This window comes from Pelecanus crispus, chromosome 5 (assembly GCF_030463565.1).
Source record: "Pelecanus crispus isolate bPelCri1 chromosome 5, bPelCri1.pri, whole genome shotgun sequence".
Classification (NCBI taxonomy): Eukaryota; Metazoa; Chordata; class Aves; order Pelecaniformes; family Pelecanidae; genus Pelecanus; species Pelecanus crispus.
Window position 1 is genome coordinate 43,453,979 of NC_134647.1, and position 22,736 is coordinate 43,476,714.

The 22,736-nt window shown below is 40.5% G+C and overlaps 1 protein-coding gene across 5 annotated transcripts in view; it reads left to right on the forward strand.

Annotated features, from left to right (window-relative positions):
* The first annotated feature begins 1,947 nt into the window (after nucleotides 1–1,947).
* USP40 (ubiquitin specific peptidase 40) overlaps nucleotides 1,948–22,736 on the forward strand; it is a 38,185-nt gene continuing 17,396 nt past the window's right edge. For all 5 annotated transcript variants that reach the window (XM_075710075.1, XM_075710076.1, XM_075710077.1 and 2 more), the window contains exons 1-16: nucleotides 1,948–1,966; nucleotides 4,892–5,108; nucleotides 5,650–5,717; nucleotides 7,385–7,498; nucleotides 8,092–8,256; nucleotides 8,831–8,977; nucleotides 12,761–12,904; nucleotides 13,814–13,942; nucleotides 14,446–14,547; nucleotides 14,889–14,996; nucleotides 16,744–17,065; nucleotides 17,582–17,663; nucleotides 18,710–18,881; nucleotides 19,722–19,806; nucleotides 20,997–21,067; nucleotides 22,220–22,539. In XM_075710075.1, coding sequence (XP_075566190.1) covers nucleotides 4,910–5,108; nucleotides 5,650–5,717; nucleotides 7,385–7,498; nucleotides 8,092–8,256; nucleotides 8,831–8,977; nucleotides 12,761–12,904; nucleotides 13,814–13,942; nucleotides 14,446–14,547; nucleotides 14,889–14,996; nucleotides 16,744–17,065; nucleotides 17,582–17,663; nucleotides 18,710–18,881; nucleotides 19,722–19,806; nucleotides 20,997–21,067; nucleotides 22,220–22,539 — 2,228 coding nt within the window. In that variant the 5' untranslated portion in view covers nucleotides 1,948–1,966; nucleotides 4,892–4,909. The remainder of the gene's footprint in view (nucleotides 1,967–4,891; nucleotides 5,109–5,649; nucleotides 5,718–7,384; nucleotides 7,499–8,091; nucleotides 8,257–8,830; nucleotides 8,978–12,760; nucleotides 12,905–13,813; nucleotides 13,943–14,445; nucleotides 14,548–14,888; nucleotides 14,997–16,743; nucleotides 17,066–17,581; nucleotides 17,664–18,709; nucleotides 18,882–19,721; nucleotides 19,807–20,996; nucleotides 21,068–22,219; nucleotides 22,540–22,736) is intronic.

A 22,736-nucleotide genomic window follows, 5' to 3' on the forward strand; every position in this document is an offset into this window, starting at 1 on the left:
GTCCCAGACTCCATGAGGGCTCTTCCTTGCAGCAGAAGCCCTTGTGCTACAAGGCTGGTGTAGAATCATTGAATCATTTAGGTTGGAAAAGACCTTTAAGATCATCAAGTCCAACTGTTCACTGAACACTACCTAGTCCACCACTAAACCATGTCCCTAAGCACCACATCTACACATCCTTTAAATACCTCCAGGGATGGGGACTCAACCCCAGCCTGTTCCAATGCTTGACAACCCTTTCGGTGAAGAATTTTTCCTAATATCCAATCTAAGCATCCCCTGGCACAACTTGAGGCTGTTTCCTTTCATCCTATCACTAGTCACTTGGGAAAAGAGACTGACACCCACCTTGTTACAACCTCCTTTCAGGTAGTTGTAGAGAGCAATAAGGTCTCCCCCTCAGCCTCCTTTTCTCTAGGCTAAACAACCCCAGTTCCCTCAGCTGTTCCTCATAGGACTTGCACTGTAGACCCTCCAGCAGCTTTGCTGCCCTTCTCTGGATGTGCTCCAGCATCTCAATGTCTTTCTTATACTGAGGGGCCCAAAACTGGACACAGTATTCAAGGTGCAGCCTCACCAGTGCCAAATACAGGGGGACAAGCCCTTCCCAGCTCCTGCTGGCCATGCTATTCCTGAGACAAGCCAGGATGCTGTTGGCCTTCTTGGCCACCTGGGCACACTGTTGGCTCATGTTCAGCCAGCTGTCAACCAACACCCCCAGGTCCTTTTCAGCCAGGCAGCTTTGCAGCCACTCTTCCCCAAGCCTGTAGCATTGCATGGGGTTGTTGTGCCCGAAGTGCAGGACCCAGCACTTGGTCTTGTTGAACCTCATACAACTGGCCTCAGCCCATCAATCCAGCCTGTACAGATCCCTCTGCAGGGCCATCCTACCCTCGAGCAGATCGACATTCCTGCCCAGTTTGGTGTCATCTGCAAACTTACTGAGGGCACACTCAATTCCCTTCACCCAGATCATTGATAAAGATATTAAACAGAACCGGCCCCAATACTGAGCCCTGGGGAACACCACTCGTGACCGGTCGCCAACTGGACTTAACTCCATTCACCACAACTCTTTGGGCCTGGCCATCCAGATGGTTTTTAACCCAGCAAAGCATACACCTGTCCAAGCCATGAGCAGCCAGTTTCTCCAGGAGAATGCTGTGGGAAACAGTGTCAAAGGCTTTAGTAAAGTCTAGAGAGACAACATCCACAGCCTTTCCCTCATCCACTAAGCAGGTCATCTTGTCATAGAAGGAGATCAGGTTAGCCAAGCAGGACCTGCCTTTCATAAACCCATGCTGACTGGGCCTGAATCCGTGGTTGTCCTATACATGCCACGTGATGGCACTCAGGATGATCTGTTCCATAATCTTCCCCACCACTGAGGGCAGACTGACAGGCCTTTATGCTGAGCTTCATCCCTAGCTATGTTTTTCAGAAGCCTTCAGCAGGGCCTGTCCCTGGTGGTGGTCTGAGAGGTTTGGGTGATGGCAGAGCTGTGTTGCTCTCCTCCCCTGCCAGGTCCACCACCCAGCAGAAGCAGGGCTGGGGCAGCCAGGGCCTCCTCCAGACCCTCAGGCTGGCGAGGCAGCGCAGATCCCGGGGCCTCCATGGCAACATTTGCCCCCTCACCCCCGCGATGGGGGGGACCACCAGGCTGACTCCCACCATGCACCGCGGCCGGCAGGAAACTACAGCCCCCAGAAGGCCTTGCGGGGAGGCCTGCCCTCCCAGCGGGCACTGCGGCTCCCCCGCCAGCTCGTCAGCGCCCTGGCGCCGCACTACGACTCCCAGCAGGCTGTGCGCGCCCGCTGGCCGCGGGGCCGCGTTGCCGGCCGGTCTTCGGTTCGCATCGGCACCCGTGCCCGGCGGTTCCTTCCCGCCCCTTGCAGGAGGCGTCCCTCGCTCTGTGGAGCGGGTGGAGTGAGGGCGCGCCGCTGTTCTTTCTCCGGGGCTTGGCCAGGTGCGTTAAGTCCCGGGGCCGCGGCGGCCTTTGGGTCCCAGCGTGCTTTGCACGGCGCCACAACAAACATGGCGGCGGCCGCGGCGCCGTGGCCGTAGGCGTCAGCCCGGCTTCAGGTGTTGGCTCTGGGTGGTGAGTCGGGCTAGGCAGCGGCGGCGAGCCGTGGCCCGCCAGCCCTGGTGCTGCGGACCGGCCGGGGTGCAGGCGGCAGGCACAGGGCGCTGGTTTTCGTCCTCTCTTCGGTACTGGTGAGACTGCGTCTGAAGAGTGGGCCCGGCCCTGTGAGGGCTCCGGGGCTGGAGCATATGGGAGGTGCAGAGAGGCAGGGGGAGCCGGGTGAGGTCAGTCTGAAGAAGGGAAGGCGAGGTGGAGACCGTACTGCTGTCGGGAGGGCATAGGTGCAGCCTGATTTTGGTAGGGGTGCACTAGGGAAGGATGAGAGGTGCCAGAGCCAAGTTACAGCATGGGAGGATCCCATCAGAGATAAGGAATATAGGGTAGGGGCTTAGAAGGGTTTGGGGATCTCTTTTCATGGAGTTATTCCAACTTTGGCAGGGCAAGGCCCTAATAAGCAATGTGCTCTAAGTTGGCCCCGCTTTGTGAGGACATCAGACCAGCAACATCATCCAGAGATTTGTTGTAATCTGTATTACTTATTCATTGTAATCTATATTACTGTATGATTTTTAAGGAAGCTGCTTGCAGTAGTACTTTGAGGATCCTGAAATAAGGAGCGAAGAAGGATTTGGCACTGTCCAGCTGAAGTGCTTCTCTGGAGTGGTGCATGGTACAGCAGACTGTCAGTAAGATGATAGCTATCTCCTAGATATGTGCCTTTTTACGGTAAATAAACCTATTAGGAGTAAGCTGTTGTGTATTCGGATGAGAAAAATAGAAAGGGTCATAATCTTTGGATAGTTAAATGCTAAAGTGCAGCAGGCTTAACTGGAAAAATTAACGAAGTCTGCAAGACAGTTTGGAAAGAGTGTTAAACCTAGTAATTATGCCTTGAAGCATGGAGGTGGGACGTTTACAGGTTTTTGGAGTTTTTTTAGGTGATCAAGGTATAAGAGCTGCATTCAGAGGAGAAAAACCTAATGCAAAGAGATCAAAATGATTTCTTTCCTGTCTGTGTTCATTAAGAAGGATCTCCAGCCACATAATTTTATTTTGTGGGGGTTTATAAGGGGATATGTGTTGTATGAAGTGCTGAAGAAGCATTATAGAACAACCAGAGTGAACACTGCCATGCTGCTTCACAGCTCTGAGCATAGTCTTTTGCCTAAAAACTGCTCTACTGTGGGAAGGACTAAAATGGGCTTAATGTAATGCTGTTTTATACAAAGAGTTTTAGGAGATGCCTGAAGAACTATTGGTTGGTTGAATGGGGGGCTATCAACTATGTTTGGATTTTCAAAAAGTGTTCAGTAAGGTTTGCCACTGAAGGCTCTTAAAGAAATTAAGCTGACACAGGAGAAGAAAGTTGTTGCTTGATTAAATAATTAGTTAAAAGATATGAAATAGAAGAGCAGCTGTTACAGAGGGGAGTGAGGGGAAGTTTCTTTGTATCTTTGCTAGGGCCTGTGTTCACTATTTCATAAACTGTCAGGACAAAAACAGTGAATGCTGAGGCAGTTAATTTTTCTTGAGAGATCAACTGATACATTGCAGTAAAGACAAGTGCTGTCAGTGGAACTTTAACATCTTCATGCTTGTGGGTGGGTGAGTGATACAATAGTAGGTAATATTAACTGTAGGTGAGTGCAAAGAGATGTAGCATGGGACAGAGACAATCACAACTTTATGGTTATGTATATATACACATATTTCTGTAAAGTGCGTATACAGTGGCGGGGTTTGAAGTGAACATATAGGAGTGAGACCTTGAGGTAATAATAAACATTGCCTAAAGGAGTTTAGTGCTCAGCAGTTGACAAAAAGAGAACAAACCAGTTCATTATTATTTATAAATATATAAATAATATATGTATATGTAGCTGTGGTTTGCACACAACTTGAACATTGTGGGCAGATGTGGTCCTTTCATCTCAGAAACAGGGAAAGGAGAAGTTTAAGGGGTGCAGAGGAGGTAGATAAGGATAATCAAAGATAGGGAAAAAGTTCAGTTGTAGGAATGAATAAGTCTTTGTGGAGGCTTTTGTCTGGAAGAGATGTTTGAGTGGAATATGATAAAGATCTGTAAACTCGCAAGTGAAATGAAAGTAGATAGGGGAAATGCACTGCTTCAGTGTAACTCATTGATTACTCACTGCTAATACAAGCAAATCAAATGAAATCACAATGTGGCAAGTACAAAACAAAAGGGAGCTAACTTTGGGAATGCTGGTACATGCTAAGAGGTTGCAAGGCTTCCAAAAAGGACTGAAAAATTTCCCATGAGAAGAATTAGTTGCCATTGAGTTTCTGGCTCAAGCATCGGGAAGCAAAGATATTTTCATAAAATATCACTGTACTTTTGGCTATTTATTACCCTCTTCCCATCTGAACTGGCCAATATTAGAGACAGGTTACTTGTGCTCATGGATTTTTTGAGACACAGTGCAGGGATTTTGATGAGTTTGAGACTCCTTGCGTATATATTAATTATAGGTGCTTAGAAGGAGCTGTTTATTTTGCTATGCATGTTTTTGCTGATGCGAAATTGAGATGTGATGTATTTGATTTTAGTTAAGAGTGTGTTCAGACCTGCGCTAACATAAATACTTTTAATGCACCCTTTATATGTTACATTAGTGCACACTTCTGTATGGGTCTGTCATTCATTTTTAGAATGAACAGCATAAGATGAAAAAAGTTATGAAGAAATTCTTCAGTCAGGGCTGAAAGGTTCATCTAGGAGGATCAGAGGTGGGTGGGTTCAATTGCATTTTTTCATAGTAAATGTATAATTTTGTGGTTTTTAAGGATTGTTTTGGCTTCACAATGTTTGGGGACTTATTTGAAGAGGATTTCTCCTTTATTTCAAACAATCATTGTGCAAAGGGGAAGAAATCAAAGCCCAGAGATTCTGAGCCTCCAGCTCCCAGGGATTTCACCAACCTAAGTGGTATCAAAAATCAGGGTGGGACCTGCTACCTCAATTCCCTTCTGCAGACTCTGCTTTTCACACCTGAATTTAGAGGTAACGTGTTTAAAATCTTCTTAATGTAAAGTTGGAATTGATACTTTACAGTGACTTGCATTTCTAGTTATTTATTAAAGAAATACCACAAACACAGATCGTTTTCAGGAAGAGTTTATTTCAGTTCAAATAAGTTATTACAGAATACTCTGAGCTCTTGGTCTATAAAGTTAGTATCATCACTTCTGCATAAAATTTAAGTATTGTAAGCATTACCTTTTCTTACAGGTGGACAGTTACAATTTGTGTAAATAAGAGAGGTTATTGCTGCCTATGAAGTGTCATTCATTTTTTTAATGCAACCACTACAATTCCTGAAAAAATAGATATTTTGCCATCTAAACATCTTCATGCTTACTTATGCTTTATTGTTACAGCTTGAACCAGTTGCAAGGATGACTCATGCTCAGAAATGTTGTGTAATGTCTTAATTTGCCAAAAAGAATAACATCATAATGCTTGATAGTTAAAATACAATAAATCTTTAAAGAGGAGACACTGTCTTTTTTTTTTAAATAGGCATTTTTCTTTACAATTACAGAGGCACTGTTCTCTCTAGGACCTGAGGAACTTGGGATTCTGGGTGATAGCAGTAAACCAGATGCAAAGGTATTTAAGATTTTCTTGTCATTAGCTGCTGCTGAATGTCAATTTGGAAGAATATTGTTTCAATTTGCATGAAGCCTTTCATGAGAATGGATGAAAGCTTAACTTCGAAGTTTGTTGGCCCATACTTGATTTTGCATGCTGATGTAAATTTCCAGTGCCATAAGCTTTTGCCTCAAAAGTAAGATATTGAGCCTGTTTTTGCTGAATTTGAAAGCGGAGATCCTTTTGTCTTCAAGGCAAACAGAAACAATCCCAAAGTCCGTACAGTCCTTAGATTTTTCTCTTCTGTAACTGAAGCTACACTGCTAAGACTTACTTGTCAACAGAAGAAAAATTCTAAATAAGTGTGCAGCCTAGGTGATTGCATTGAGGCTCTCTGAAGGTTTAACAGCCCACCCATGCACAAGATGGTATGAGACTGGAATTCAATCTTTGTTTAAAAAGTGCTTACTAAAGTTGACTGCAGAATTTCATTCTTTAGTTCTCAGGTTGAAGTAATACAACTGGTTGCTTGGAAAATCTTCTCTTTGTAAGTTAAAGTGTCCTGGTTTCGGCTGGGATAGAGTTAATTTTCTTCCTAGTAGCTGGCATAGTGCTGTGTTTTGGATTTAGGATGAGAAGAATGTTGATAACACACTGATGTTCTAGTTGTTGCTAAGTACTGCTTATGCTAGTCAAGGGCTTTTCAGCTTCCCATGCTCTGCCAGGTACACAAGAAACTGGGAGGGGGCACAGCCAGAATAGTTGATCCAAACTGACCAAAGGGCTATTCCATACCATATGACATCATGCTCAGTATATAAACTGGGGGGAGTTGTCCGGGGAGCAGTGGTCGCTGCTTGGGAACTGGCTGTGTATCGGTCGGCGGGTGGTGAGCAATTGCATTGTGCATCACTTGCTTTGTTTTTTATTTTTGTTATTATTATTTTTGTTATTATTATTTTTGTTATTATTATTTTTGTTATTATTATTTTTGTTATTATTATTTTTGTTATTATTATTTTTGTTATTATTATCATTACTATTGTACTTTATTTCAATTATTAAACTGTTCTTATCTCAACCCAGGAGTGTTTCTCACTCTTACTCCTCCGATTCTCTCACCCATCCCATCGGGGTAGAGGGAGTGAGTGAGCAGCTGCATGGTGCTTAGTTGCTGGCTGGGGCTAAACCATGACACAAAGATAAATACAGGGAACTGATCAAGCTTGTTGGCGTTAACCATGCTTGTTCCCATCTCCTTCCACCCCATCACCAAACCCTTTACTAAGCAAGGAGTAGCACATAGCGTATGTCATGATGTCTTGTAGCTGATTTCTTAGGGTTTAGCATTAAGAAAAATATCAGAGAAAGTTGTCCTTTTTTACTATGGTGATGTCTTAATTTTAATCCGTATGGTTTTGCTTTGTCACGCAATGTATGTTCCATGACTATATTTGGCTGTGTAAGGTGAGGCACTGTAGATTTTGGGGAATCAAGTCTGTCTAATGTTTTGATATGAATTGAGTAACTTGTGTTATGAAAGCCATAGACAATGGTGGTTTATAACAAGTTTTGTACTAAATCGTTTTTATTTAAATGATTGGTTTGAAGAGTCTTTCTGATCTGTTAGATATATTTTGTTTTTTCTTTCTTTATTTATTTTTATTTCTTTCTGTTTTTATTAGGTTCGAATAATTCCATTACAACTTCAACGGTTATTTGCTCAGCTTCTGCTCTTGGACCAGCAAGCTGCATCTACAACAGACCTTACTGACAGCTTTGGGTGGAACAGCAATGAGGTACAAATCACCATTAGTGGCACCATCATTGATAAACTTTTTCCTGAATGGAGAAGATTTTTGTTTTTGAAGTCTGACATTTAAGAAATACCTTAAAATACTTCAGGCTGTGGAAACAGCATTGAATTGGGTCAGCTATTTTTGTATACTATTGAATCTCCAAATGAAGTACATGCCAATTGTTTACAACGAGCAACAGAAGAAAATTGTTCTGTTAGATACAATTTTGATAGCTTTTCCTTTGTTTTTACAGCAACATTTTTCCAACAGTAATTAGGGTTCTTGTCCTTCAAATGCTTAGATTCTTACCTAAATTGAACTGTGTAACTCATCTTAGAGTTTAGTCTAAATCTACCCAAGAAAGTGTCTTATGTGGGTTTTAGTTTATATACTTGTAGCTACTCAGCATAACTAAATTAAGAAGAACAAATAAAAATAAAGGTAGTAATTTACTACTCAAGGTAGTAAATATATGGGTAGTCATTGAGGCAGCTGTCTTTGTCACACTTAATATATGTTGTTTTTAAGCAATAAGCAAAGCAGATGGCACTATTTTGTTTCTTCAAGGTTTGTTTTTTTTTTTAATCATGCAGGAAATGAGGCAGCATGATGTGCAGGAATTAAATCGGATTCTGTTCAGTGCTTTGGAAACTTCCCTTGTGGGGACTTCGGGTCATGACCTTATTAACCGATTGTACCATGGGATTGTTGTCAACCAGATTGTTTGTAAAGAATGCAAAAATATCAGTGAGAGACAGGTAAAGCCAGAGTATTCTCAGGATAGGTTTCTGTTTAGTCTGTTGAAGATACTTTAAATGTTCTTTTTTTTTAAACTCCAAAAATAATCATATCTTTCTTGAGTGTCACTGGTGGGCTTGTTGAATCTACGTAGTGTGTATTGGTTAGGGCGCTGCAGACTTGAAAACGTGAAAATTATGCATGACTTTGTTAAGTCTTGGCTGGCATTTTCTAAACCACCTACATCAGGCTGTGACTCAGAGGTGAAAGAACAAGTGTTACTGCATTTCTGAATCGGCAAGCATTGCCTTTAGTAGATGTAGTTAGGAGATAGCTGAACAGTGGGGTGACAACAGTAAAACATCTTTACATTCTTTTACTGCTCTTTGTAATTTAAAAAAACTCCTTGTTTGTGGGGAGTTTTTTTAATTAATTTATCTTACATTCATATATGTTTCCTCCCTCCCCCCATCAACAGTGAAAGCGAAATGAGTGCTCACATCTGCTGTGGTGAATGGGATGAGTATCTTTCTAATGTACCGTGAACTTACACCACTTACACCACCTTACTTTTTTTGTTGAACTTCTGCATAGGAAGATTTCTTAGACTTAACAGTGGCAGTAAAAGGTGTTGCTGGCTTGGAGGAGGCCTTGTGGAACATGTATGTAGAAGAAGAGTACTTTGAAAATGAGAACTTGTATCGATGCGGAGCCTGTGATAAACTTGTTGAAGCTTCAAAGGTAATGCATTGGTGATTATCAGTGTTCAGTTTGCTGATGTTTAGGAACTTTGTTTACATTGATGTGTCTGCCCTCTAACTCCAAAATAAAAAAGTCTGTATCTTTAATCAGATGGTATATAACAAGAGAATGCCAAAATCTGACCTGTTTTTTTAAAACCTCAGCAACTGTATCAAGAAAAGCTCATGTGATTCACTTCTTGACTTGAATGCTGTTGCAGTCTTTAATCTAGCTCATGGTAAATGGGATGGCATGTAGTTTCTAGAGTATTGCCCCATTCACACACCTCTACTGCCCCGGCTGTGGGTGTTTCAGATGATAGCCTAAAAGACAAGCTAGACCATAAAGAAAAAATAAACGGATCCATGTAATGAAGAAAACCGTGGAAATTCTCTCATGAAGAATGCAAATGGGAGAGAAGAATAATGAACAAATGTTATTCTGCACAGGGAAATGGGATCTGTTGATCCAGGTATTGCATTGTTCCCCTGATGCTGAACAGTTCTTGCAGTGATAAATTAGCACCTTAGTAGGTGTTTTCAGTATGTTCTGTAGCACTAGAGCCTTCAGGTGAGTAAGAATGTCTATGCAAGGAACCATCCAGCTCTTCCAATGTGTAAGACGATGGATGTGTTTTCATAGTGTATGCCTATGTTATTCCCATCTGCCAGCTTACTTCTGGTATAACCACCACCACTTCATGTCCTCTCTCAATGAGCTTTTCAACCATTTGCCGCATGCTAAGCCAGTGGCTTCCATCCATGGGCACCACCAGGAGTTTCCCTCCATCTAAGAGGCCAGGAAGGAGGAGGATAAAAATCCAGGCACAGCAAAGCCTCAAAGTCATGTTCCTGTGGTCAGAATAGAGACTGTGAAAGTGTTCTCCTTCAGGCAGTAGCTTGAAGATGCTTTTGAAGGAAGCCAATGGGTTTATCTCTTGAGTTGTGCTGCTTTGTCATAATCTTCTAGTGAATGATTTACTGCTTTGATCTGTGCTCAGCTATGGGTGAGAACTGTCCGTTTAGAGTTGTTTTTTTAAAAATTACTTGTAAAACCAAATGCAGTGACCCCTTCCTGTGCTGAGTCATCAGAGCTCCTCAGTGTTCAACAGATAACTGTTGACATTAAGGCTGTTTATTGAGAGTGATTTCCAGGAGCTCAGGAACATCCATACTGGAGTACTCCTTTGTCTGCCTAGTTCCCTGCCTTCACCACTGGGCACCTTGGGAAAGCTTCAGATGCTTGACAGTTGTTGATGCTGGTATCTTCCAGAGGAGTTGTGTATGTGACCTTGAGTGCTTTGTTAAATGCTTGGTTGTTAACACTGGTTACTGTCTGTATGCCAGTGTAGCCTGCAGCATCCTTGTGCTGGCAGCTTGTCCCTGTTTGTTGGTTTACAACAGTTTGGACTGGTTTCCCAAACATAGTAATCAAATTTTAAAACTTTTTATGTGTCTTGTCATCCATCCCCTTAGCTAGGGCCAGGGAAGGGCAGCCCAGTGAGAGCTTTATGAGAGTTGTAGGTGTTTGAATTGCATCTTTCCAGAATGATACAGAGTGGTGTTTGGTTTTCTTCTGTGCTAATTTTTCACATCATAGTTTTTTATAAAAAGTTGCTTTTTTTCCTGGTATTCCCACTATTTTCTGTGAAGGGGAAGCAGACGTAGGCTGTTAGTGCACTCTGCCTTTGACATACTCTGCCTTCTTCACAACAGCAAACCTATTTGGCCTACTGTGGTGACTCTCTTTGCAGCAGGATGAGTGCAATCCAAACCTTCCAGCACCCTTAATGTGGAAGGGAGTGGGTGCAAAGGCGAGCTGAGGACAGATGAAGTTAACCAGTGACTTGGGAGTTCAGGAACATTTGCCAGTGCCTCACGTGGCTTGGTTATAAGGGCTTGTTTGAGTTAAACTTTGCTGGGTTCAAGGGAGTGCGAGGTAAGAGTTGCTTACCTCTCACACGTGGTCATCCATGCAAGAAGACAGTGGGAACTCTAAACTTGGGTACGAAGTCACATACCTGGGGGATTTTGGGGTATGAATGGACAACCTCAAGAGAGAGGGGCTGTGCTAGAAGGCTGTAGTGGGAGGGAGGTATGTCGTGTCAGCATGACTGCTGCCTGTGACCCCACAGGCACAATGTGCATGATCACAGCAGACTATAGTAAGAGTCAACACTCTGAGCAAGTTAGGTGCCAGCTGAGTCACTCTAGGCTTGGTGGCAGCATTAGGAAGGCAGTCGCCTAACAGTGTGACTGCCTGCCGACACCTAGCCTGTTTCAAAGAGAAGATGGCCCATACCTACCCACTCCATTCCTCCCTTCCTTCAGTACGCTGTGGGTCTTTGGATGTTATTCTTCCCCCTTTTTTGTCTTGGCCTCTAGAGAATTTAGTAGTTGAAGAATCTGGTGTTCCAGAATATTACCAGATTTTAATTGTGCAATCTGATTATCACTCTGAACTTGGAACAGCATGCAAAATCCTTTGCACCACTAAGCTCTGCACGGTAGTCTTCACAACTGACGCAAATTAAGTACCTAATTCAGGGAGTTTCTTAAGCCATATGTGTGTTCCTGGGAGGCTCTCTGGTATGGCTCTGCAAATAGAGAGTTGGGTGGAGACACTGGAAAGGCTCAGAAATGTGTCTGTTGAATCCACACTTACGTTCAGAGGTGATACAAAACGGTTGGTTTTGCTTCGCCCCAGGGTTCCTGATGTGCTCATGCACCAAGTTGTTTGTGACATTTTTCAGACCATTTCCATTGCATTCAGGGGCAGCCCAACAGTCACTCAGCAGCAGGCTGCAAAATACATGTGGGAGTGATCTCTTTTTCCAGACAATATACACCTATCAGAGCTAGTTATGTTACAGACAGAATCATTTCTGACTTCCACATTTGAAAACATTTGTGCCTGTATGAGCCCTGACCTATACTTGGGGTCACACAACCCCAAAGAACTGGAAAACTTTTCATTGGTCATTAGAATAAACCCCAGGTGAAGTACAAATGCTGTGCTTGGAGGAGATAATGAAGATGGGCCAGAAGAGTAATGGCGCCAGCCTCAGCTGAGGTCCTTTCCTTGTACCAGAAGCAAGCATGTAGGCTGTGTTTGTAGGCTGAGCTTCATTCATAGCTTTTTTGAGTTTCTTGGGTGGCTTCAGGGCCTGTGCCAGATGGTGAGCACCCCACTGTTCATCTGGGAATGGCAAAGCTACCATGAAGCTGTGTCGCTTTTCTGTAGCACCTGCTTTTCAGCAGCAGTTGAGTGTTTGTGCTTTTTACTCTGCGCTCCCAGGGTCTGTGTGGGACTGGTGGTGGCAGGTGCTATGCAAGGGGCCAAGAGCAAAGTTGCTGGGAAGATGCTGTATAGTCTGACTTCATGCATAAGCAAAAACCCAGGGGTTTGAGACAGTTGCTTCTCAGTGTAAAGTTCAAGAAAATCCTCTCACAAAGAACATGTGGGCTATGGAAGTGTAACTACTGACTAGAATTTCAGAAATGCCCTCCTTCGTCTCCTGTAGGAGGATAAAGTATGGGACTGGTGATCACCATTCAAAGAAGGTGTGAGGTTTAACAGAGGGGAAAGATCTTTATTGCTTTTTAGGATGTCTAGTTAGTAGGGAAATTGAGAATTGGGGGAGACATTTTAAAAATGAAAACACTGGTCATGTCTGCCTGGTTGTACTGAAGCTTTGTTGGAAAGTAAAGAGTTGACCATAGCAAAGTGGAAACGCTGTTCTGTATAACCAAGTGCTTACAACTTTTAAAAATCATTTTACAGTCTGCTAAACTACGCAAGTTGCCACCCTTTCTCACCATTTCTCTCCTGAGATTTAACTTTGACTTTGAGAAGTGTGAACGATACAAGGAAACGAGCTGCTATACATTCCCTATCCAGATAAATCTGAGGCCATTTTGTGAGCAGGTATGTACTGTTAAATTTGTTAAAGTTTATATATATTCTGCAGAGAACCAATATCTCAAGGATCAGTTATCTTTTATTTTGCATTTTGTCAGGGCAAGGTATTTGAGAAACTTTGTGGGGTTCTCCTCTGTCCCCAATTCCAAATTTTTGGAATTACAGTTTGTTTCCAAAAGACTACTTTCTAACTGAGTGGCAAATACCTTGTAGCTATACAAGGGGAAAGGGTATAATAACTACCTAAAACTTCATCTGACTTTTGCTTGAAAGGAAGATTATCACCTGGGGATTGAAATTAAATTTGGTTCTGTATTGTCATTGTCAGATAACGTCATGTATAAATTTAGCTAGTTTTCTGTGCCTGTAGTTACTTCATTTTTCTTAGGAATCTGTCTTTGCATTCATATATATGTATTTTGATTATAAACTGAGCTGTACCAATGCTTGATGACAATTTTTGATCCTTAAAATATATAAAGAATATACTTAATAGAGGCACTGTTATTGAAGAAGACATTTTTCTTATTGAAATGTTGCAATGCAAGCTTGGAAATTTCTCAGTGTTTGCATTTGAGGAAGCCTTTTTTCAGTTGGTTTATATATGTAAATATGTTTCTTGTTTTTTTTCTAGTCTTTTAAATGAAGTAAGCCTGGTTATGAGCAAACAGGTTGAGCTGTTCTGTTATTTGCATCAATCATGCTTAAAAAGTTGCTTTATAAGCCTATGCCTTGGTCCATGGTTTGTGTCAGTCCATACTTGTGTTCCCCAGCCCTGAAAAGCCATTTCAACCTCTGCACGTGCAAATGCTCACTGAGAAATATCTGAAGCTATGCTGATGGTGTAAAACTGTCCTTGTGTGAAAGACTTACTGATATATATTATTGTTGTTGTTACTGTTTTTCTTTTTAAAGACTGAAATGGATGATTCAGAGTACATGTATGAGCTGTTCTCTGTTATTATACATAAAGGTGGCTGCTATGGAGGACACTATCATGTCTATATCAGAGATGTGGATGAATTAGGAAACTGGCAATTACAAGTAAGTTCTAAAGGTTTTTTTCTCACTTCATTTTTCAGAAAAGTATTAAGAGCTAGTGGATGAAATGTACATCCAAACTAATGAATATTTTAGTGAGGCATTTGGTCTCTGACCTTATTGAGAAGGCTGGTTTTCCACAGTATGCAATCTCTATCAAGATTTTGTAGCAAATTCTAGCTTTCCAGTCTGCTGAACTTTCTCATGTTACTGGGCTCACTTTTTCTTTCCCAAATGAATTAATACCTTTGCTCAAGACTAGCACAGTCATTTTAATGGATGACTCTGGCTGTTCATTAATAACGCAAATGCCTTTTCTGTTAAAAAAAGTGATGGTGGATATTCTGTATGACAATATACAGTCCGTAGCAGGAGGCAGAGGCAGCTTATCAGAACTTCCTTCACACTTCTAAATTGTGCGTGCTAATGTTAGTACAGACTATAATCGAAAACTGCTAGTTGTGTGTGAAACAACAATATTTGTGAGTCTTATTTTTCTTATACAGGAAGAAGAGGATAAGCTGATTGAAGAGAAGGCTTTAAGAGATAGTGAAAATGCCAAAGAAGTAGAAAATCCATTGGCAGTGCTGAAAGGGATTTTATCAGAGGTATGGTATGTAAGGAGTTTATTGCTTTGACTGTGATATTAAGGAACCTAGAAGAAGGGGTTAGTGTGTGCAAGAGTGGGGAGGTTTAAGTGTACAGAACTCTTCTGAACTTGTTGTGAAGCATGTAAAACTTAACCTGCCTTTAATACTAATAGTGGCTCTTCATACAGAAAATGGTCCTTTTTGAGTATTTAAGTTGCTTGCCAAAGCTGTTGCAAAAGGTGATGTTATATTGGCTTACTAACAAACAGGAATGGTTTAAGCACTTCAGAATTGCCTGCTTTGTGTTGATCCCTTGACTTTTGTAGCCTTCGTTATCCTAGTTTTTAATTTCTCTGTAGGAAGAATCTAAACAAATTCCTGTGGATCAATTAGGGCAGAAATTATTGGAGAAAAAAGGTGTGTCCTGGAATAAGAAATACAAAAAACAATATGGAGCATTACGAAAGGTAATATGCATGTATGTTAATTTCATTTTTACTGTTAAGATAACTTTACATTTCTATTCCTTTTGAATAGTCAGTAGGATGGTAATTGAAAATACTGGCACTTGGACTAGCAAGATAGATAGAGCATGTGTAAGAGCGGTTTGTAAGATAAATTAGTACACTGGGGAACACAGACAAGATTCTCAAGGGATTGTCTGCCTGAAAGCTTGTATCTTTTTTTTTTTATCTATATAGTTGGCTTATAAAAGAATTAACCTTACCTACTGAATCTTATTTCCCTTGTGTCTGTGGATTAAGCTGCAACAACACTACTACCACTTGAACATAAAAGCACTGATGAGAATTAAAAAAGAAATACAGTACTTCTTCACAGTCATAACAGAAGTGAGGTTTTGAAAACGTATGCCACTTTTTGGTTCATTAGGGCATGCCCATAAAATTAACACTTACAGTAAAATCTTGTATTTGCCCAATTGGTTACTGTATTTTCTAGTGCTTTAAGGAAAATACTTCAGCATTTGTGTTATAGATACATGGAAAAATCATGTTTGACTGGATTTTTTGAATAGAACTAACAATGCAGTTTTCACAATAATTATTTAAAAGTAGTTGTGAAATCTGAATGTGAGTCTTCTGTGGAGATAGATGCTTTTCTGACTTTGACAGGGAAGTGACAGAAACAAGTTGTGAGCAACCCAGTGTTAACCATTCCAAAGTTTGAGTGCTGTTGTGAAAAGTTAGCTTTAGTAATATTCACAAGTGCTGGGTCTATACCGAAAGCGCATTGATCAGTGCAGGACTTGCCTTATTGAAAGAACTGTAAATTATTTTACGGTTTTTGAAGTATCAGCTGTGTTTTTGATTATGATTAAAACTGAAATTCAGATTATGGGGGGTTGTTTTTGTTTTAGGGTTTTTTTTGAGGGCATTTGTTGTAGTTTTGTGGGGGGATTGGAGAGTGGTTGGTGCCCCCCCACACTCCCCCCCATGTCTCAAGAGCCATGATTTTGTTTTGTGTAATTTGGACACCAAGCTTGTTTGAAGTATCTGCATACTGCTAAAATGAAAGTAGAGAGCACAGTGGATAAGCTGGGTGAAACGGAATGAGTAGGTTTTAAGTTAGTAAGATGCCACAATGGGCAGCGTTAATTTGGGTAAGGTACAACCCAGCGGACAAGAATTGAGCTTAAGATCCCTGTCTGGTAAATACAGAAGGGAGCACTTCTGTAGAGACTAGGGAGCAGAAAGTAGCAGTGTTAAAGGGCTAAAGTGTTTGGGATGGTACTCTGTGTGTCTGATAAAGCAGAGGCTTTGTGACTGCCTATAGAGCATCACTCCCTATGCTACCTTTCCAGGGACACGGAGTATGCACTTGTGAGAAGAGTTCTAAAAGGAAACCAGTGTCTCAAGCAATCCTTGAATTTCAGAAGTTAGTCTGATTTAATTCTTAGTGAGTCATGTGTATTAAACCCAATTATATTATTTTGCATTTCTTGCATGGTAATTTGAAGTTACATAAGAAACGAAGCCAGCAACAGCATATAAAAGATCAGGCAGATAAGTGGTGGTAGGAAAATTATGTTTTTCTGTCTGAACTGAGGAAATACGTGAGGAAGCGTCATAAACCCCAAGTTTGAAGCGATGGGGTTTTTATATCAATCTGAGGATGAATCAGGTGAAGTAGCTAATGCGGTCTGCTGTATTTAAAACTGGTATCTTCTTCTTCTTGTCCTTGTTTTCCTTTTAGTATTTGCAGAATCATCCTCAGATATTTCAGTTCAGTCCTGATGAAAATAAGGTTGGTCTGAAGGAAAAACACAAGCTCCCTTTTAAGTCAGATTCTCAAGGACAAGATCTCCAAAGCCCTCCTCAAAAGAATGATGTCCAGTGGAATTCAGAAAAAAAACCCACAAGGCTAAGAGGCAGTTCTGCTGGTTGCCATTGGTTTGATCTGAATGATTCAAAAGTCCAGCCGATCAAGGAGAAGGATATTGAGAAACAATTCGAGGGTAAAGAGAGTGCCTACATGCTGTTTTATCGAAAATCTCAGTTAAAAAGACCACCTGAAGGTACACAGAGCTCATCTTGATATTCTGGGGGCTTCCTTCATTGACAGTTTGTTTTCTAGAGGGCAAAGGCTGTTGGGCATTTCTGTCCTTTCCAAGAGCTGAAGATAGAGTTTTCTTTCTAGTGATCATTTGAAAAAAGGGTTAACTACGATACACAGAGGTTACCTCCAAGGAGGTGGTAACCAGTTAATTGGCTGTAGCTGGCACTAACTTTTTTCTAGTACACTTCACAAATACTAGCAGAACATCTCCTACTGAAACATATAAAAGTTGTTGCTAATGGCATTCATGTATCAGTTACCCTTAGGGAAAGATTGATGGTAAGAAGTAAAAGCACTTGTTTGTTCTTTGAATCATCTTGCAGTTTAATTTTCTCTATTACGAAAGGATGCAACATTATTGCTCTGAATTGTCAGTGATTACCGTACTATAATGTCTCATCTTGATCACTTTTCTTGTTTGCTGAAACACATTTTAAGCAGCTGAGGCCAAACTAGCCTATATTATTTGTTGCAGCACGAGGAAATCCAAGGTACCAAATTCCTGAACACCTTCTGAATGAAATGAATGTTGCTAATACTGAGCTGCAAAAAAAGAGGTATATTAATGTAACTGTACCAATCTCTTAAACAGCATTCTTAATCTGCAGATATCAAAAGTGATTTAAAATGAAACAAACTCTTTGAGTAGAGCCAGATACTAAAATAATTCAATGTCATAGAGGTTAATCAAGGAATACTTGTATGCCCACATTCTGCGTTTACTGGTTCCCTGCCTCCCTATTAGTGGTGTAACTAGGCATTCTACAGAATTTCAAGGGAAACTTACTTAAAGTTTAAAACTGTACCCTTTTTTTGTGAAAATCAGTGCAATTCTGGAAGGAGAATGGAATTCATTATCTTATTTATGTTTATAGAGGGAGTTCTCCATTGGGAGAAGGGGGAATTACTTGCTTTACTGTGAAACAACAGATAGATGGTATTCTTTGCCAGAAACAGAGGGAAGAGCTAGTGGTATTCAGGTTGTTTGAAACTTTTCTTTCTGTTGAGGAACACACAAAACTGATTATATGCCTGAATCACAGTTAACCTATCAAAATACAGACATGCACAAGAGACACAAGTCTTGTGTGATATCTCTGTACTGTGCAAATTTTGCTCCTTTATTTTTTAAACGGTGTATTTGCTGCTACATTTAGCTAATAGAACTGGATACAAGTATAAAGGAGGAAAGCATGGCTGTGTCTGTCCTGACTCGGTTTCCATGCAGTTTTTCTGTCTCTGCATTTCAACAGAGTACTGGTCTGGACACAGCCTTAAAAAACCTACAATCTCCACATCCCTAAAGATGAAGTTTGCCATTCTGCTTAGAAAGGTAGAAGCAAGGTGTAGAAAGACACAATATGTACTGTTATAGGGCTTATGTGGAGGATGTCTACACTAACTCTGTATTGTACAATGTGTATGTAAATCACTGTCGTCTTTGAGCATCTCTTTGCATACCCCTTGATGCAGGGGGTAATGTGACTGAGTTTAGTCATGAGGGTATCAGTTCCAGGGCAACTGCACAGAAGCATCTGTGAAATAAGCTAGCCGTTTGTTGGTGTTAAATTCACCAGTTTATTATTGTGTTATTCTTTCAAAGAGCGGAATGTGAATCAGCAAACCATGGCATTGATTTACATCTCCATTTGAGCTCATGTTATAAATTTCATAATGGGGCTTTGCATCCTTCACTTACTTGGAAAGACAGTGTTGTGGATTTGACTATTGATAGAAGAAAAACGCTAGGAGACCTTCGACAATCAGTATTCCAGGTATTTGCTATATTTAAATTAACTCAAACACTTCAGTTTTACTTGAGCTACAACAACATTTACAATGTATTTATGCCGCAATTTTTATCCAATGAGAAATTTTCAACAGTAAACATTATTTTTAGGAGACCAAAAACTATATGGGTTTACACAGAAGGAACGTTGTTTTGAGGTCTGTTCTTGAAGTATTGAAGAAGCTGTGAAATTGATGAATCTTTAACTATGTAGACTTTAAAGCTCTCATAAACTAATTATTTATATTTGGGCAGCAAATGGGCATGGATTGACATTTTGCAAAACTCCAGGCCTATTCTTAATGTGATGGATTTGTCTTTGTATTTTCAAGGACCTCTCTGCCCTTAAAAGGAAATAATCAAAGTGGTTTAAGGAAAAAGAAAATTACTTAAAAGAAATATCTAGTTTAACTATTGAGTGTGGTATCTTTGCATTTATTCTCTACTCTGTTAAAGGAATACGACAATTTGTAAAATGCTTTTTTATTGAGATCTAAATCAAAGCTAACTGAATGTCAGGAAACACTGTTTGCTTTTCCTGTACCTCACAACCTTTGCTTAGTGTCCAGTTGAAACGTTATTTTTGCCTATCTGGTGACTAGCTTGAAAGACAAGTTGTAAATGCTTGACTGTTTTCTGTGTTACTGGCCTTGTTGAAGTAAATAGCTGTGACTTGTTAAGTGTCAAAGTGAGCTTGGTAGCCAGGCTGTAACAGCTTTTGGCAAAGTTGTAATTTCGAGTGATGTGAGTTACTGGTTGCTGCTGGGGTTTTTTTTTGTTGTGTTTTTGGGTGGTTGTTTTTTTTTTTTTAATTCTTCCCAATTAGATGTTGGAATCTTGGGAAGGAGACATGGTTCTCAGTATTGCCAAGCCTTTACCAGCAGGACTGCATCTTTACCAGATACTTGATGGTAAGATGACTACATACAAGACTTCCATGTTATTTATATGTTGTGTTTACTGCAGACATTGAGGATTTCATATGTAAAACATCTTGGAGAAGTGTGTTACTGAACATTCTTCAAACTCAAACTTACATGCAAGTCCACTGCTGTTAAGGTATTTAGGACACTCTTATTAGTGAAATGAAGCTTTTTAAGACTTCTATATATAATCTTTTTTGTGAAGTGCAGTAAAACTGCAGATCTCATGCAAGTTAAACATGGTTGCTGACAAAAATATATCAGTCTGTATTTTGACCTTGATTTGTTTATGAATGTTTGCTTTCATAGGATTTACCTAGTAGGTAGAGGAGGGAGTAGAAGAGAAGACCCAGGGTGATATCAAAGAAAAATGTAGGTTAGACCTAAGCTGAAGTAGGAATTTTGTAAAGTAAAATGCTTATATAAAGAGTAGTTTAATTTATTAAGAGTACATTAGTATTTTAAAATAATGAGTTCTGTCTCAGCTTTGCATTGTTATGTGATTCTAGGTGTTAGTCTTCAAAAGCCTGTCAGCCATTTTAAAATTGTATAGTCTTTGTGGTCTGTTTCAGAACATGAGGGTTCTGCCAGATCATAACCCAACTTTCCATCAAAATACATTTCCATCAAAATACAGAGGCATTCATAGCTGCTGTAAATATTGCTCCGGATGCTAGTACAGTTCTTTTAAATGACAAGGACTTTTAAAATATCTGAATCTGACTTACGCTAGGAAGGTAAAAGAAACTGCAGCATGGGCATTAGTATTGCAAAGAATGGGCTTGGAGTTCTACAGTATGTAACTCTCTTATTAAATCCAACTGTTTTATTTAAAATCTATTGATTCACTGTTGAATCTCATGCAGATAATCCTGACCAAGAAGCTTTGCCAAGTGCTAACTTGGGCCTCAGTTTGCAAGGGAAATTGAACTGAAACCTTCACGCTGTGGCCCTCTTTACTCAGTGAGAGTGCTGTAGGGGTGTGTACCCACTTGTGTTGCTTTTGCTACATGAGTGACCTCTAAGTTACCTACTGTAAATGCTGATCACCCAGCAGCTTTTGTAAAGATACACCTGAGCCAGAGTAGAGTGTGCCAGCATATTTCAGTTTACCAGCTGACCCTGCTTGTCTGTTTTGCGGTGGGAGGGAAAGAACTTGATAATTCGCTGCTTTTTAGGAGACGAGCTGACACTGGATGGCATTGGGCTGGCTGATGGAGCAGACGTCTTCGTGTGGAATGGAAAAGAGGTAAAAGAACCAAATACCCTCACTCCTTGTCAGTTCTGAAGAGATAAGATACAGTCTCCAGAGATGTTTTTGGAAATGTCAGTCTGTTCTGCAGATGTGCTGCTGACATACCAATGCTGGTTTTGGGGACACCGCTTCAGCCTTGTCTAGGATACTATGTCTTTAAAGCTTTTCAGTATACCTTGAGTGATGTACAATGTGCTGCTTGATAAAATTATAAACAGAATTATACTATGCAGCCTGTAATATGGTCAGATTGATAGGTACCTGTAGATATCCAATGCCAGTTCCATTGAAGTGCGTTCTGAAAACATCTGCTGCCTCTTGGGAGGAGATTGGTCAATAGTAATAAGGTAACAAAAACTTATGCCCTGTAGCGAATCATTCCACATATAAAATTAGACCTGTGAATGACTACTTTTGTGTATGGTCTCCCTTGAAATACTGTGCTCCTTTTTCTAGTGTTGCATCTTCCTTTTAATATTAAGGCTTCTGCTTAACTTTCAAATGCTTGCCTCAGTGGTTAGGTAACACAGCATTTTATTCCATCTCTGTAATGGACTAGAATATTACTTTTAAAATATTTTTGTTGTAAAGTGTACAATTGCTTTCTGATTTATCAAACCCCCCCCTCCAAAACCAAAAGAAAACATCTAGTAACAGAGTCGTTCTTGTCTTGGTTGTACTTTTGGTATGGTCTCCAGCTTCCTGCATGATGAAATTGCCTTTGTTGAGGAACTATACTCTTTGCCTAGGTTGAATATCAGAAAGGCCAGATTTTGAAATCTAACTCTTTTGATTTGCTTCAGTCACACTTTTGGGTAGTTCTTTAATGTCCTAAGGGGCTAAATTCCTCCATTCTTAATCTGATGGAGACCAAGTTTCCACTGGTTTCCCAGCTACTGTTGCCGATGTGTTTACTATACATGCAGACTTGGAACAGACCTTAGCATTATGCTTTCTCTTCCCAACACCTTTGAGTTATTCTGGTTGTTTGTTCAGTAGGCATTTGGTCAAAGGTGGTTTATTTCTAATGAGGAGAGAGGGTCCGTCTTTTTGTCTCAATAATTTTATTGTTGTTGTTTATTGCTGTCTGGTCTTGTCTGTATTTTATTGATCACCACTGCATAAATCTTGCATTCCTTACTTCAGGTTGGTGGTACAAAGGTGATGACAGGCCCTGATCATGAACCTGTGGTGGTAAACGTTCTTCGTTTAGCAGAGTATAATGAAGGAGGGAAGGGCCAGCATTTCACAGAATCGCAGCACGTCTTCTCATGCAGCACAAAACTGGGTGATCTGCACAGAGCCTTAGCACCATCAGGGGGGATCATCCTAAAGAACGGCTCAGGACCAGATAAAGAAGGCAAGAACTGGGAAGTTTTTCTTGAAGAAGATATGAAGGAAACAGTCAAAAGTGTTGGTCTGACGGATGGGTGCTCAGTACTAATCTTAGACAGCCATGACCAGAGGTAACCATTTTGATTACAAGTATAATTAAACCAAAAATCAATTTTGGCAAAATCTGTGTAGTTAAAATTACACTAGCACTTTTATATATATATATATTTTAATATATATGTAAAACATATATGTAAAATATATATATTCTTTTAACTAATTGTCACTTTGAGCTTTTTAATTCAAGATAATGTGATCTTAAGTTTTG